Here is a 16974-nt window from a genome sequence, read left to right as displayed (position 1 = left end):
ACGTCACCCAATTGACTCTTGTGTAGTGCCCACGCCTACCTAGTGGGACACTACATACCCCCACGCTATGACTTTGCCCGTCCTCGGCGCAACATGAAGGGGCCCTGCCCAGCTGGATACTGCACCTGGAAAAGAGAAAATAGGCAAAGCAGGAAAAATACATCTACATTTGCAAAATACATTATATGTATACATCAGGCAGTTCCACTGGCTTAGGAGCAAGTTCGGTGAAAAGGGGCGTCGTTCTCTTTAACAAGCAAATTGTCCATAATAGAACAGTAGAAAAAGGTAAAACAATTAAAAGTTCTTGGAGGCTCAAAGAACAAACATGAGTCCGTACCCAGGTTCTTTTCTTATTCAGTGAAAGTGACAAGTATAGCCACCTACCAAGCAAGGACAGAGGTATAAGATCACAGAGGCTCGCATCCAGTGGAGTCCATCTCTGGGCACATTTCTTTTAAATAGCAAGATCTCAGAGGCTCATGTGCATTTGAGTCTATCTCCGGGCATGTTTCCTTAGACTTAGGTTGCACAATAAAATGACAGCACATAAAAATAGCCCACATTATTCCATTGGCATATATAAAAAAATAAGTGCTGCAATACCCTTAATCAACCTAAAAAGGGGGTTAAAAGGGTTAAAGGTGCAACATAAAAATAGGCACAACTTGGTGAAATATTGTAGAAGCAGGCAGGAGGTCCTGTAAACAAGATGGCTTTGCAGCAATTGGTATTTCAGTGGGTGACCATACCACTGAGCCGTGGGTAACTGGCAGCAGCAACAAAGGACCAAAACAAAGGACTCCTGTCCTGGAAGGGTTGAATTCTCAGCAATGAGGTCCCTTGATGAAACAAATCAAATAAATCAATGGCCTAGCAGGCCAATTCACAGGGGCATGTCATATTCACTTGGCATCTCAGTGGTGCTCCCTGGCTCTGCTTGCAGATGAGGCCTGTAATAAGCTTCCACAGGCGGATGTGCCCACAACACAGTATTGGGGGGCAGCTTCAGCATAAAGGGACCCCTAATAGGTATTGGCCCCATAGGCCTAGGGGTGATTACAGTTGCTGACCGCACCGGTGCAGGCATAACAATCGTGGGCTGCTGCACTGGCCTGGGTACCGCCGCCGCAAGCGGTCCGGTGGGCTCTGGGATAACTGGCTCTGCGCAGCAAGTCACAGTGTGAGAGGGCCTCCTTGGGGGCCTCAACGCAGCCGCAGTAGCAGTAGGTGGCCGGCGGATAGGGACAGGTACCCTTACCTCTGACCCAGCAATGTCCGAGTACTGAAGGCGGACCTCTTCCTTCCTAGGTGGCGTCCGGATTCTGGCGGTGGCGATTCGGCGTAACTCCCGCAGTTTTTCCTCCAGACGGACGATCTGGTCATCTAGGCTCTCAGACTCGGGATCACTGTCCTCCGATGTGGCCGCCGGCACTGGTACAATAGAGGGCGCATCCTGTGCAGCCGCTGCAGGCTCAGGTGACGCGTCCGGTCTTCTACCCTTTCGGATATTGTCCAGGGTCACGTGGAATCGCTCCAGATTCTCCAACTATTTAATAGTTTTTTCCCGGCGAGGCAGCTCAGGGGACGGATATGGGCTCACCCACTTCTCCACTACCGTTGGTTGCCAGAATACATTTGGGCCAATGAAAGAGCCCCGCTCTTGAAAGGCATGATGGGCAGGTTCTGGAGAGCGCGCTGGTTCACGCTCGCAGCCAGTGTAGTCCTCATCAGCTTCCCAGTCCTCCGGTTCTTTCCTGGGACGGGTCACGGCAGTGGCATATGGGCCTCGCAGGCCCTCGGCAGGGGTGAACTCCACTTCTTCTCCCTCGCGGAGGTTGTGCATGCGCTACGGGAGGTAACTCTGCTTGACGGACCTCCGATTCACATACAAGTCTCTGCCGGTAGTGTAATCTTGGATAAAACCGTAGCTACGGTCCTCGTCAAATGCCACAACCAACTCCTTTCTCCTTTTCCAGGCGGGGTTGGGTATCAGTGTGGCGCTCATGAACGGTCTTTGCCAGTTCCTTGTAGTATATCTTTGTCTTTTTCTTTATGGCGGCCTCCCGTATCTCTGCCATCAATGCTGACCACTTGAATGAGGGCTGGAAAAGTCTCTCCAGGAGCCGTCCTCGGTGGCGGGCAGGTGGGTCTCTCCGGTCCCGGAGAGTAGGCCGGTGGAGCGTCCTCTTGCTCTACACCAATAACATCCATCTTTAACAGATCAGGCGCGGACATCCCAGCAGAGCAGTCTTCACTCTTCAACATGCTCGATCCTTCTCTGGAGAGCGACAGGGCGGCACCAATAATTGTAGACAGATCCTCCCATTGTTCTGGGAGGCCGCCCCCCAGGTACTCCAGTATGGAGGAGGCGGAGTCCATTTCTGCAGACATGCAAATGTCCAGACAGGGCGGTGGCGCCGACATATAGCCTTCCCCGCACTTTTCAGCAAAAGGCGCCAATTTTTACCGCCAATTTGATATGAAGATGACGCAGCAATAAATCCAAGCAAGCTAAGCGGCCATCTTGAGCAAAACGCTGTCTATTCACTGACAGCAAGCGGTGGCTTTACAACAGTAAAACAGTCCATAAAAACACAATTCCACACCGCAAATTATTACAGTTTTTTGGCCCAGCAATTTTTCAATAAAGCATTTAGGGCTTGGTCACTTTAAGGCATATAGTAGCACACAGTTCTTGTATCCGCAATGGCGCAGGAATGTTCGTTATCCTGTTTGTGACGCCAATTTATGCAGCACGCCAGTCCTGCAGGGTATAGCGAAGTGAGGTCACAGTTATGGGCAATCGAGGGTTACTCACTATTTGAAGAGAACCCTGGGCAGGCATGCGGCAGTGAAGGAGAGGTAGACACGAGTTCCTCTGGGGCACACTCTGTATGTAGAGACCTGGCCTGATGTTATGTGAGGTGCCCTGGATGTTGCAGGTGTTTAGAGTGCCTGAAGCAAGGTCCCTTTTAGGATTCGTGACACCAGTGCCTGTAACGGTGGCACACTGATTTCCAGTGGTAATAAGTGAGGTACACAGGTGGTATAGTGAACCAAACGTTGCTTTACTTAAACAGTCCAACTTTGTACATCAAGATGTTAATGCAGTCCCTTATATCAAGTGCTTCACAAGCAGGCTTATTTCACAAGATGGCAGGTATTAATCATGCAAGATACTCAGAGGGTAATCAACAACACACTCAGAATCAGGTTGTACCTTCTCCTCAGAAATAGTGTACACTGTTCTTTAGAACTCCTGTCTGGTTTCTATCCCTAGGCCCGGATGCCTAAATGCTGGCTTAAATCCTTGGTAAATATATTTTCCTCCCGTATTGATTCTTGCTCTTACTTTATAGTTCCTCTGCCCATTAGTTTACTTATCTTGGCTGGTAGCACTGTCTCTGTTTGGCTTGAGGGTAACTGCAGGTTTCTCCCAGGCGGTCCTGTCCTTCTACTGGGGTGTCTTCTGAGCTAACTGAGGCTCACTTGGACTACAGGCAGGCTAGGGTTCTTCACTAGCCTCCTGGTCATAGCTAGCAGCCAGGGCTATCAAGCTGCATGTCAGGAGGAGGCCCTCAGCATATCTCTGGCTGGTGCCTTCTCACTTCTGTCTCCACAGACTCCTGACTCTGAACTAACTCCTCCCTGTCTGGGCCTGAACATTTTCCCTATCTCCCTCTAGCGTCTAGGATGCCTAACTTCACCCTAATAGGCCTGCTTATGCACAACACAGGGGAAACATTGCATGTAAAAACACACAGCAAAATACATTAAATGCATAGTTAAATATAATATCACTGTCCCTTGTGAGTAGAAGTAACACGTCACCCAATTGACCCTTGTGTAGTGCCCACGCCTACCTAGTGGGACACTACACTGTCAATAATGGAACACATACTAAATGGGGATTACACAAGAAAAGAGAAAAATACAATATAACGCAGTGGTAAGAAACTGATTTACTGCAGTCCCCCACTAAAGTTACTTAATCTAAAGTCACACACTTAATACAAATACACTTAAAAATCAAACACGCGAACTCTCACAAACTCGCGTTATTTGCCTGTTTGTATAAATGGAGCTCTCAAAACAGTCTGCTTTTTTCCCCTCTGGATTCAAAGATGTTTTACTTTGTCTTCATATTCTCCTTTCAGACTAGACCGCTATGAAGATTTCTTTCAGCCATCTCTCAACTCTGCAGTTTGACAAGCAGACATCTTTGTTTCCTACTTTTCCATCATCCATTCACCTTCTGAAAACCCCATCCTCCCTGAAAATAATCGTACCATACAGATAGTGCCCTAAAAAATAACTGTGCCCAGCAAATAGTGTCCCTTACACTAATAGTAAAAGCATAATGTCCCCCAAAAATAATTGTGCTGAGCTTATACTGTGCCTGAATACCGCAGACAGAACTAGTACTCCCCAAAGTCCCACCAATAGAAATAATCTCCCAGAGTGCATAGTGTTAAAGGGATTGTCTCACTTCAGCAAATGGAATTTATCATGTAGAGAAAGTTAATACAAGGCACTTACTAATGTATTGTGATTGTCCATATTGCTTCCTTTGCTGGCTAGATTCATTTTTCCATCACATCATACGCTGCTTGTTTCCATGGTTACAGACTACCCTGCAATCCATCAGCGGTGGTTGTGCTTGCACAGTATAGGAAAAAGCACTAGCCTATGTGCGCTTCCATGGTCCCGGCCACCAGAGAGGCTGTATAGTATGCAAGCACGACCACCACTGATGGATTGCAGGGTGGTCTGTAATCATGGAAATAAGCAGTGTATATTGTGATGGAAAAATGAATCCAGCCAGCAAAGGAGGCAATATGGACAATCACAGTACATTAGTAAGTGCCTTGTATTAACTTTCTCTACATGATAAATGCCACTTGCTGAACACCTTTAACAGTGCCCCCAATAGTAATAATGCCCCCATTGTGCCCATACTATTAATCATGTTCCCCCTAGTCCCCCATTAGTAATAATTATACTTATGCGTGCCAGTAGAAAATGACCCCTAATGTGTGCCAGTACAAAAAATACCCCTTTATAATGTGTCATTACAAAAAATGCCCCCTTATCTTTCAGATCAGACCCCCATATCAGATCCTCTGATCAGAGTCAGACCCCTATATCAGACTTCAGATCAGAGTCAGACCTCATATCAGACTTCAGATCAGAGTCAGACCCCCATAACATACCTCATATCAGAGTCAGACTCTCATATCAGACCAAAAATAAATAAACTTACCTCTTCTGCTCTGCTGCTGCTCTCCACGTCCGACGTCCTCTCCTGCAGTCCCCGCTCGCTGGTCTTCTCCTGGCCCATGATGCACTGTCACCTGACTGCGTACACTGTCAGGTCATAGTGTGCGCTGTGTGTACTGGCGCTGTACACAGTCAGGATACAGAAGCGTGGCCCAGAGAAGACCAGGGAGAAGGGGTGAATACAGCAATTGGCAGTGCACTTCTGGCAAGGGGGTCCCTGTAGGCTCCTATGGTTTAGGGGCCTGGTCGCAATTGTGACGGCTGCAACCCCTATAGCTACACCACTGACAGTATGACATCATTTTTTTCTTTTTGATTCTGCAGGAATCAGAAAATCCTCTGAATGAAATAATAGGGTTGTACTGTATAGCTCGTACACACCCGTGGGTGCCGTATTATTGCTCTGCGCAACTAGTAGCTTGTTTGGAGCCATCATATCATTGTGTGTATGAGCAATAAAAACTGTAATAAAGCAGTCAGTAGCTCAATCTGGAGAGCAGGCACAATATTTAATGAATCCGACTTGTTGATGAACAAAGAATCAACAATTTTTACCAAATATTGCACGGTCATCGGTTTTATGAAAAAATCAATCTTTAAAAATGAGTCTTGGCACAACCTGTGATAGGGATAAACTCATTTCCTCGTTGAGAGACAGGAAAGGGTTTGCTATTAGTCTGCTGTGATTGTAGATACTGTACACATGTATCTCTATAGGATATTTGTCTTCTGTACTGATAAATCACGTCTGTCTGTTATGGATTGCTCCCATGGGTCTATGTTGTTTTATAGATTTCTTCAGTTAAAAGTACCATTAAATGTACCTTAATGCATACCTCTCCAATTGTCATCACTCTGCCTGCAAGCTAAATATACCAAATGAGCCATCTCTCCGCATAGCAAGGTACATTGTAGTTAACGATTTTGTTTTTCTGTTTTTGTTTTCTTTTTTCCAAAAGTGAGCAGATTCTGCTTCCATAATCCTCATCTACCAGACTATATGTCCCCAACACCAAATGACTAGACAACATAAAGACAAATTACTAATGTACTGTACTATACATATAATAAAGGGTCTCAGTGATTCTACAGAAACTGCATTTGTACTAGAAATGTTGAAATAGTAAAAAAAATCTTTGTGTATATACCACCGTCAATAATCATTTCACTATAAGAACAAAAACAAGTATCAAGAATGGTAAGTAATTAAGTAAAGGAACATTTAAGCATTTTTTTTCTATCTCAGCACATGATGGCAGATCCCTAGGACAGGGGTTGAGTCAGTAACACTGATGAGCATGTCATTGTATATCCTATGGTCGTGTAGAGCCATGCAAACTTCAGGAGGACAATGGTTGTATTACAATACTCAGTGCAACCTCCCCCTAGTGGTGGAGATCAGAGAAACCTTTGATACCTGCTGTTTAACCCAGTGATTGGCTCATTGAATGGCTCCAAGGCTGTGTGATCATTTTCATTGTTGTTAGGGAATATGGAAACTTACTCTATTTTCTCCAGAATTAAACTTTGCTAAAGAGAACCTGTCACTATAGTTTTAGTGATTAACCAAATCCCTTCTGCTGTATGACTGTATACTTTGGCGATAGGGTCTTTAAAGATGGCATAGCTGGCAGGATCTTGCTGTTTTAAGCTGCAGACACCCGGAGGCAAAGTCTGTGATCGGTGATAACGCCGATAGCAGACATGTAACCCTTCAGATTCTGTGGTCAATTGTGACCATGGCATCTGAGGCAACTTTTTCCATGAGCAGTGTGCCCCCGGGGCCTGAATGGCTTCCACGTGTGGAGATCGGGTGAGCTGTTACTTCTCTGTTCATGTATTCAAGTCCCCTTAGGGCTTTTAAAAATATATAAAAATTCAAATCACCCCCTTTTCAAAATATGTTTGACATATAAAAAAAACTGATGTAAAAATAGGTAATTTTCGGATGACGTATTCCCATTAATATGATGGAGAAAAATATGTTTTAAAACAACATGCATGATTTACCAGTAGTCATCTGAGCGGGGCTGGAATGATGGAGTCGTGATGTGCTCACTATTAGGGCTCATGCCCACGAACGTAAGGGCTCCGTGCTGCTGACAACAAATTGCCGTCCGCAATGCACGGGCACTGACCGTGGGGCAGCCGCATGTGGATCGTGGACCGATTCACTTGAATGGGGTCCGCGATCCGCATCTGACGGTCCACACAGCAAAAAAAGTAGTGCATGCACTATTTATTTGCGGTGCGGAGGTACGTACAGTAAACCCACGAAAGCACTCCGTGGTGCTTCCTTGGGCTACTGATCGTGCCTCCATTCCGCATTTCCCGGATTGCGGACCCATTCAAGGGAATGGGTCCGTGATGCGGGATGCACACGGTCGGTGCCCGTGTATTGCGGACCTACCGTATGTTGGCCGCAATACGGCCACGACTGGGCAACGGCCGTGTGCATGAGCCCTTAGCATGCCCATTCTGCCTCTATTAATATCCCCCTCAGCAGAGCTGGTGCTGACGTCATTTGCCCAGCAAGGACATCAATCAAGGAAAAATAGGCATACTACTAGTGAGGATACAGTGACTATTTACCATTCCATGACCTCCCAGATGAGTATTTGTGAGCAGTACATATTGTTTTATAACTTTACTTTCTCCTTTATAGTAAAACTGATAATTTAAACAGGCGCATGGTTGCAACATTATTAACCCCTTAAGAATAAAGCCAATTATGAAGGTACCATATTTTCCTCCCAGTCTTCAAAGAGCAATCACTTCTTATTTTTCCCTTGGCAAAGCCGTATTTGGGAGTTTTTTTTGCAGGGTAAGTTGTGTGTTTTTAATGGCTGTGTTTAAATGTTATGTACACCTTCATTTTGGGCTTAAAATCATTTTTCAATTGGCCTTCTGCCTAGCTGTGAGAATTGTACTTTCACTGTGCTGGTCATCTAATAACCTCTATCTACTTATTCCTTCTTACTAATAGCTTAAAACAATTATTTAAGCCACATTCTTAACAGTAAGATAAGAAGTGAGCTATAATGAGTGTTTATAGGGTCAGAGATCAGAGATAAGGAGCTGTCAGCTGAGCTGCTTGACAGAAAACAGTAAAAATACAGAGCATGCTACTAGAGAATCTCAAGGCTGTACAGAGAGAAGGGCTCAATGTTTAAGAAAGACCAATTGAATAAATGATCTTTTAGCTCAATGTAGTACAATAGTACAACGCAATAATAAAAAAATGCTACCAAAGGTGCGTAAAGCCTTTAATGTTCCATATAAAATATTTTGGAAATCATAAAAAAATTGTGGGGTGGAATGGGGGAATTAAATGCAATTCCACCATTGCTTTTTGTGTTTCGTATTTATGACATTTACTATACGGTAAAAATTACAGGTCAACCTTTTTCTTCAGGTAAGTACGATTATGACGATACCAAATTGCACTGCTTTAAAAAGTAAAGGAAAAAAAAATTATTTTATGTCATAATATTCTGATACCCATAAATTATTTCTTTTTTCATGGCTGGAGCTAAATAAGGGCTTGATTTTTTTATTTTTTGCTGGGTGAGCTATAGTTTTTATTGGTACTGTTTCAGAGTACATCACGTTTTGAAAATGTATTTTCCAAAAAAGGTGACCAAAAAACAAATTAAAATAATTCTGGCACTGAGGTTTTTTTTTATTTCACAGAAATTTCTAAACTTTTTATCTATTTTAACATTTTTTTAATTACCCTAGGGGACTTGAACTTGCAATAATTTGACTTCTGTATTGCTGTGTGTACTGATTTTACACCCATCCTATTTGGAACTTCCAGAGGGACGGTGCAATAGGAGCAGTAATATGGCATGCCTGGGGGTCTTTAGCATGCCTGCGTCTGCTATGGAGGCGGGCTGTCACCCCTTGATTATATCACAAGGGGCTTCTTGTTCATTACACTGTACTTCATCTCAGAAGTGCAGTGTAATGACAAGCACTCGCGTCACTCACTTGAATGGGACGAGTACTTGTAATAACTCTACAGGAGCTCCACAGAAGACGCGTAGTGTAACGACCAGTAAGCAGCACTTGCATGGAGCGCCGCCTCAGATAGGTCATCAATAAATATGGCAGGACAACTCCTTTAAGTCCCTTAGAGGGACTCAAAATAAAGTTGAAAAAAGGTTTTGAAAAAAAAAATATATATATAAAGCAATAAAAAAAATTAAAGTATTTATCCTGTACAGCGAACACCGTGACAGAAACACAGATGAAATTACTTTGCCTCCCAAAAAATTTTAATAAAAAGTGATCCTTAGGCCATACATACCCTAAAATGATATCAGGCGAAACTACAGATCGGCCAGCAGAAAAGAGCCCTCACACAACTTCATAGATAGATAGATTTAAAAAAAGAAAATAAGTTATGGGTGGCAGGTAATGTGTTATTTTATTACCATTCAGTGATGGAGCTGTTGGCTTCTGGTACCGGAGTTATTGCTGAACAGCTGAGAATAGGTCAGCACTTAGTAAATGGTGGACAACTCCTTTAGGGTATGGCAACATGTGCCGTGCGACATTTCATCAAATGATTGTCAATGGTGTCATAATGCAACTGACTGAGCCACCTCAATGTCAGAAAATCAAGACAAGCTGGATTTTGGTTAACAGGTCACATGTTGCACATTACTTCTCGTCCATTAACTCTAATGGAAGTGGCATGCGACACACGGCTTGGCTATGTTTTCACAGCCAAATTAGACTTCTAAAATAGTCATGCGACAGCATTTTGCAGACAAGTAGCACATATTTTTGTGACATGTGACTTTCTGTAATTTGGAGTCACGGGATAAATATTTCCATGTAGCCGTGTCCCTATGGAGGTTAATAAATATATAAAAAAATAATATACATGTATTTGGTATTATCATTACAAATACAACCTGCAATACATTTATAACATCATTTATATACAACAAAAAATATTTAAACAGCAGGCATCTGGCAGTAATGTATGCAATCAACAATAATGTCGATCATATACATTTAACCCCTAAGATGCCTTGGTCAAATGTGACCACAGCATCTTGGGAATTAAAAATCGGGAGCTCACTCTTTCAGCCCTGTACCGGCTCCCCCTAGTGAGGATCGGGGGAGCCAGATGTAGTCTTCGGAAATCTCTGTACTCAGGAGTGGTACCGAGGCTGCCGCATGTTAGTTCCTATGGAGAGCCTGCCTGTGGCAGGGTTCCATAGGCACATAGGGGGTCATTTGTTATCCAGAAATATGTCTATATTAGGCGTATCTCTGGCACAGATTGCAGCACAAAGGTTATTTGTGCTGCAATCTGCGACTTTTCAGCACTCATTCATCATTTTCTACGCCTGTTTTAGGGGTAGAAATTGGTCTAAATGTAAGCCAGCAAAGAAGCTGGCGTACATTACGGCTGGCATTGGATGCACTGAAGTTATGTAGAGGCCAGGTTCCTCTTCATAAAATGAGCCCTCAGACAGCTCAATACACATAAAAATAAACCAAATTATGTGACATTAAAAAATACATCTTGTCCCGCAAAAAAAACAATCCCTCATACGGCTTTGTGAATGAAAAAAAACAAAACGTTATGGCTTTGGGGGGGCTGGGAGGTAAAAAAAACGAAAATGAAAATAATGGAAAATCAGCCGGTCTTGAAAGGGTTAAGGTGTTAGTGTGAAACGAATATTACGTTTAAGTGATCCATACTATAATTCCATAGGCCGCTATAGAACAGAACTACTAGTATTGTGACACCACCATTGAGAAACATTCAATAAACCTGTATTTCAGATTCAGTGTACTTGAATAATAAGTGAATATAAAAGTATCAGCTTGAAAAATAAAGTTGCATTATTTCAGATATTAATTATGTAACTAAGTAACGTGATTAAAGGCATTCTGTGTAGCAGAGAAGAATCATACAAAACCAATTTTTCTTTTTATTGCAGTGGAAGCAATACATTTAGGAAGCCTTATAGCAGCCCAAGGTTACATCTTCCCAATATCTGATCATGTCCTTACGTTGAAGGATGATGGAACCTTTTACCGTTTTCAGGTAAGTGATTATTGATAACTGATTAACTGCTAAATACGCTGCCTGATCAAATGCACACACCTGAACATCACATCCATATGTGCTTGTTGAACATCATGTTCCAAAGCCTTGGATGACAGCATTAATAGAGACAATGGTGCTTGAAAGTTTGTGAACCCTTTAGAATTTTCAACATTTCTGCATAAATCTGACCTAAAACTTGTCACCAACTTACCTGCCCGGTCTGGGACTCGGGCACAAGACTCTTTTCAACTAGACTCCGTGATGCAGTATGCCTTCACTTGTGTGTACAGTAGTTTGCTTTAAGGATGTGAAATGTGGAACAGACTAATAAAACTCATGCAATACTTTTACAGGGCTTTTCAAATAGACGCTATGGTGCAGTATGCCTTCACTTGTGTGTAATTTGTGTCACGGATATGAAATGCGTTACAATTACTGAAAGCTTCTTTCACAGAAATAGGACTGTTCTTTTATGGGCCGGACATTCCATTCAGCAAAAAGCAGAACACACACGGACCACAAAACAAGCTATAGTTGTGTGCATGAGCCCTTACACTTGTTTACTAAAACTCTTGCAGTATTTTTGCAGTGAAAAAGTGATGATACATGACACTAGACGTTTTGATGCAATATGCCTTCACATATGTGAAATGCAGTACAATTATTGAACGCTTTTTTCACAGAATAAGGTCTCATGCACATGGCCGCTGTTTTGGTCCTCATCCGAGCCGCCGTTTTGGCGGCTCGGATGCGGACCCATTCACTTCAATGGGGCCGCAAAAGATACGGACAGCGCTCCGTGTGCTGTCCGCATGCGTTGCTCCGTTCCGTGGCCCCGCTAAAAAAATATTACATGTCTTATTCTTGTCCGCACTTTGCGGACAAGAATAGGCATTTATATTGAAGGCTGTCCGTGTCGTTCCGCAAATTGTAGAAAGTGCACGGACGCCATCCGTGTTTTGCGGATCCGAAATTTGCGGACCGCAAAACACACCACGGTTGTGTGCATGAGGCCTAACACACGTTCAATAAGACTCATGAAATATTTTTGCAGGCCTGATACAAAACACATCTTTTCAACTAGAGGCTGTGGTGCAGTATTGTGGCAGGCGCAGCACTATAAAGTGCCTTTTGCGCTGTGGCATTAGAAGAATTTTGATATCGATGACTTTTTAGTCTAACCAGACTGTCTGTCTATTATTCTGTAATTCCTCTAGCGCCATTCTATGGAAACAGTAGGTTTAAAGAGCACACCAAATGCTTGAAATAACTTCTTTAATAATTTCAACTTTTCTTCATATATAACACTGCCGCCTCCGTAGCAGATAGTCCATGTACATAACACGTGATGAAAAGGTATCACAAAATGGCAGTATGGATAAGATGGTGGTTCAACTGTTCAATCTTGTCATTCAACATAGAATGGTGGATATATTTATCTCTTGAGTATCTGTACTCTCACTTTAAGTTATTTAAGCACTTTATGATCTCTCTGAGAGGTATATCTGAGGTCTAACTAATAGTTCATTTGCTGAATTTGGTCGCAATTTGCAGAATGCAGTTAGCAGTAACTATTTGCAGATTGGTTGAGTATGATCTGGTATGGTTGTATGCAATTTGGATTGCAATATGGAATTTGAATTTGGATTGTGAACTTTGTAGTTTGCAACTGAATTAGTAGTTTGCAATTGTATGGTATTTGCAATTGGTGGAACTGCAAGTAAACATAACTGGTTCAGTATACAGTTCTAATCACTATATTAACAGTAGGAACATTATATAACTGTTTTACATACCTATTTTGGCCTCTTGCTTCCATAAAACACAGCTCTTAGTGGAGTGAATGTCTGTTCAGCTTCTCTCCTCTGGTGTAATGATTGTAGCAGCTCCTGCTAGGGGGATTTCCCACACGGGCTGTGTGTGAGGCTGTAATTGGTCAAAACTTCTGCTGTGTGTGAGGCTCGCTGTGATTGGTTTAGACTCCTACCCAGCAACAACAGTTTAACTCTATGCTTTCTGTTGTTTCTGCTGTGTCATTGAGCTTACCTTACATTATATAATGAATCTTAAAGGCATATTATCTTTTCTGCTTCTGTGAACACAATATATAACAGTTATATGACATCCAAACATGAAGTCACTGTAAATAACTGCTTTTGTCTTTAACACACAAACATAGGAACTGTATTAGGTTATTAACAGGTCTAGCTGTACAAACATAAGCTATATTAGCAACCTAGGTCAGGTCTTAGCTGGCCAGCTACAAGTATGCCTTCATTTGTGTGTAATTTGCCTTACGGATGTGAAATGTGATATAATTACTGAATGTTTTTTTCACAAAATAACACGCGTTCAAAAAGGCATCTTTTCAACTAGATGCCTTGAGTATCACAGTTGTGAAAGAGACTTTAAAAAAAAAAAAGACTGGAATCTGTAATGTAGAACTAGTTGCCAGATAAGCTGACTGTAGCCTGCCAGCAAATAAACCTGATAGTGACCAGTTCTCACTCCCTCTTCCCTACCCCAAATTCCCAAATATTCTCTCCCTATAATCTTCTTATACTGCCCCCCCATCACATTTTCTCTCCCTATAATATTCTTAGATTGTCCCTCCCTAACACAATTTCTCTCTCTCTCTCTCTCTCTATAATATTCTTATGCCCTCCCTAGCTAGGATTTTCAGTCTGGAGAGGCAGAGCCACAGCACAGCTTCCCGCCAGGTCGCATGTACACAGCAGAATGACGTTCTGCTAATTTTGCACAGGCACTTCCCTGCCTTCTGCCCTCTGATTGGCTGATCTAGGCTGTCTTTCAGCCTGAGATCCAATCAGGGCAAGCCCCTCCCCTCACTTCCTCCCAGTGTCATGTAAGCATCCTTCTATTTCCTCCATCGTGGTTTTGTCCACCAATTCTCACTGTAAATTGGAGCTGTACACTGTTTTATGCAATTCGTCCAAAACACATTGCAAAAGCTTTGATTTTGTTTGAGGGATGATTTTTTTGTGAAATTCGTAATTAACCCATTTCATTACGAATCGATTCACTCATCCTTAGGATACCCTTTTGAAGGGAATCATTCACAAGCGACCCTTCCAATCAAACTGTTTGCATAGACACATAGCTGTGGTTCAGACAAGTACTATAAATGGAGACAACTTACGCTTCAGTTAATAATCTCCACTGAGTGTCCTAAATGGATTGGTGCAGTGCATCAGTGCAAGAAACAATTGCTGGCTTGTGCAAGATAATCCAAGTAGAAAAAAAAGGTTTCCGCACGGAATTCTTTTATTCAAAAACAATAAAAATAGCACGATGCAGCAGCACCGCCAACGTGTTTCAGACAAACATCCTTAATCATGGCAGGGCATAGCTGTGGTTTACATGATTAGAACACAGGTTTTCTTTCGTTTATCCGAGACTTTGTTCCCAAGATATGATACTTTTTCTTAATAGGAAAATTAGGCCTTTGGTGCAATGAGGGTGATACTGTTGCTCCTGTTGCACCCAAGCTTCACTCTCTTCTGTGACCATCCCCTCCCCAGCTGCTTTGATAGACAGGGCCAGGCAGTGGCAAAGCAGCGAGGGAGGTGCTGGCTACAGAAAGTAGCGAAGCTTGGGTACAACAAGAGCAATAGTGACACCCTCATTGCACCAAACGCCTAATTTGCATATTATGTTAAAGTATTATAACTTAGGAATGGAGCCTTGGATCAACAAAGGGAAGAGTGTTATAATCAGGTGAATGACAGCTATCTGTCTTTTGATTTTGCCATTTTTTATGAATCACAAGTGTCATTATATGTACTTTTTGAGGAATTTGGACATTTCTATTGTCTTTGGCACCTGGTATTGATAGATCAGAAGGGAGAGGTATTAGAAAACAGTCATGAGGAAGTCTCCTTTGCAATAGTGGCTGCAATCAAGAAGGCTCAGAATGGAACTCTCAGGGTACTTTCACACGGGCGAGAATTCCGTGCAGGTGCAATACGTGAGGTGAACGCATTGCACCTGCACTGTATCCGGACCCATTCACTTCAATGGGGCTGTTTAGATGGGCAGTTTTTTTTCATGCATCACTTGTGCATTGCGTGAAAATCGCAGCATGTTCTATATTCTGCGTTTTTTCACGCAACGCAGGCCCCATAGAAATGAATGGGTCTGCGTGAAAATCGCAAGCATCCACAAGCAAGTGCGGATGCGGTGCGATTTTCACACATGGTTGCTAGGAGATGATGGGGATGAAAGCAACCCCGGACCCTATTAAAGTGTATTCACTGTATTATTTTCCCTTATAACATGGTTATCAAGGAAAATAATAGCATTCTTAATACAGAATGCTTACTAAAATGTGGATTGAGGGGTTAAAAAATAAATAAAAATTACTCACCTCATCCAATTAATCGCGCAGCTGGCATCGTCTTTTTGCTTCTTCTTTCAGGACCTGCAAAAGGACCTTTGATGACGTTATCGTGCTCACCACGTGGTGAGCGCGGTGATGTCAGTGCAGATCCTGCTAAATGAAGATAGAACATTTCTATCTTCATTCAGCAGGAACTTGAGCTGACATCACCGTGCTCACCACGTGGTAAGCGAGATTACATAATCAAAGGTCCTTTTGCAGGTCCTGAAAAGAAGCAAGAAGACTATGCCGGCTGCGCGGATTAATTGGATGAGGCGAGTACATTTTTTTTATTTTTTAACCCCTCAATCCACATTTTAGTAAGCATTCTGTATTAAGAATGCTATTATTTTCCTTTATAACCATGTTATAAGGGAAAATAATAAAATGAATAGAACACCTAACCCAAACCCGAACTTCAGTGAAGAAGTCCGGGTCTGGGTACCACATTCAGCTTTTTATCACGCGCGTACAAAACGCATTGCACCCGCGCGATTAAAACTGAACATCGGAACGCAATCGCAGTCAAAACTGACTGCAATTGCATTCCTACTAATGCGGTTTTGTGTAAAAGGGGCCTTTTTTTCCGTTCCGTTTTTTGCGTTCCATATGCGGACCGAATACCGAACCATTCATTTCAATAGATCCGCAAAAAAAAAGGAAGGTACTCCGTATGCCTTCCGTTTCTGTATTTCCTTTTTTCCGTTCCGTTCAAAGATAGAACATGTCCTATTATTGTCCACATAACGGACAAGGATAGTACTGTTCTATCAGGGGCCAGCTGTTCCATTCCGCAAAAAACAGAATGCACACGGATGTCATTTGTGTTTTTTGCGGATCGCTAAATACTGAAAGCCATACGGTCGTGCGCAGGAGGCCTTAGGCTACTTTCACACTAGCGTTAAAGTTTTCCGGTATTGAGTTCCGTCATAGGGGCTCAATATCGGAAAAAAACACTTCAGTTTTACCCCAGTGCATTCTGAATGGAAAGCAATCCGTTCAGTATGCATCAGGATGTCTTCAGTTCAGTCACTTTTAGGCCTCTTTCACACGGGCGTCATGTTTTTTGCCCGGATAAGATGCGGGTGCGTTGCGGTTAAATGCACGATTTTTCTGCGCGAGTGCAAAACATTCTAATGCGTTTTGCATGCGCGTGAGAAAAATCGGCATGTTTGGTACCCAAACCCGAACTTCTTCACAAAAGTTCGGGTTTGGG

General features: G+C 42.8%; 1 protein-coding gene across 2 annotated transcripts in view; it reads left to right on the top strand.

Annotated features, from left to right (window-relative positions):
- The window catches only part of RGS6 (regulator of G protein signaling 6), a 436918-nt gene that overhangs the window by 324720 nt on the left and 95224 nt on the right, over nucleotides 1-16974 (top strand). For both annotated transcript variants that reach the window (XM_040412145.1, XM_040412143.1), the window contains exon 5: nucleotides 11250-11356. In XM_040412145.1, coding sequence (XP_040268079.1) covers nucleotides 11250-11356 — 107 coding nt within the window. The remainder of the gene's footprint in view (nucleotides 1-11249; nucleotides 11357-16974) is intronic.

This window comes from Bufo bufo, chromosome 11, assembly GCF_905171765.1.
Source record: "Bufo bufo chromosome 11, aBufBuf1.1, whole genome shotgun sequence".
NCBI lineage: Eukaryota > Metazoa > Chordata > Amphibia > Anura > Bufonidae > Bufo > Bufo bufo.
Note: the sequence above shows the minus strand (reverse complement) of the source record. Positions and strands in the feature narration are given on the sequence as shown.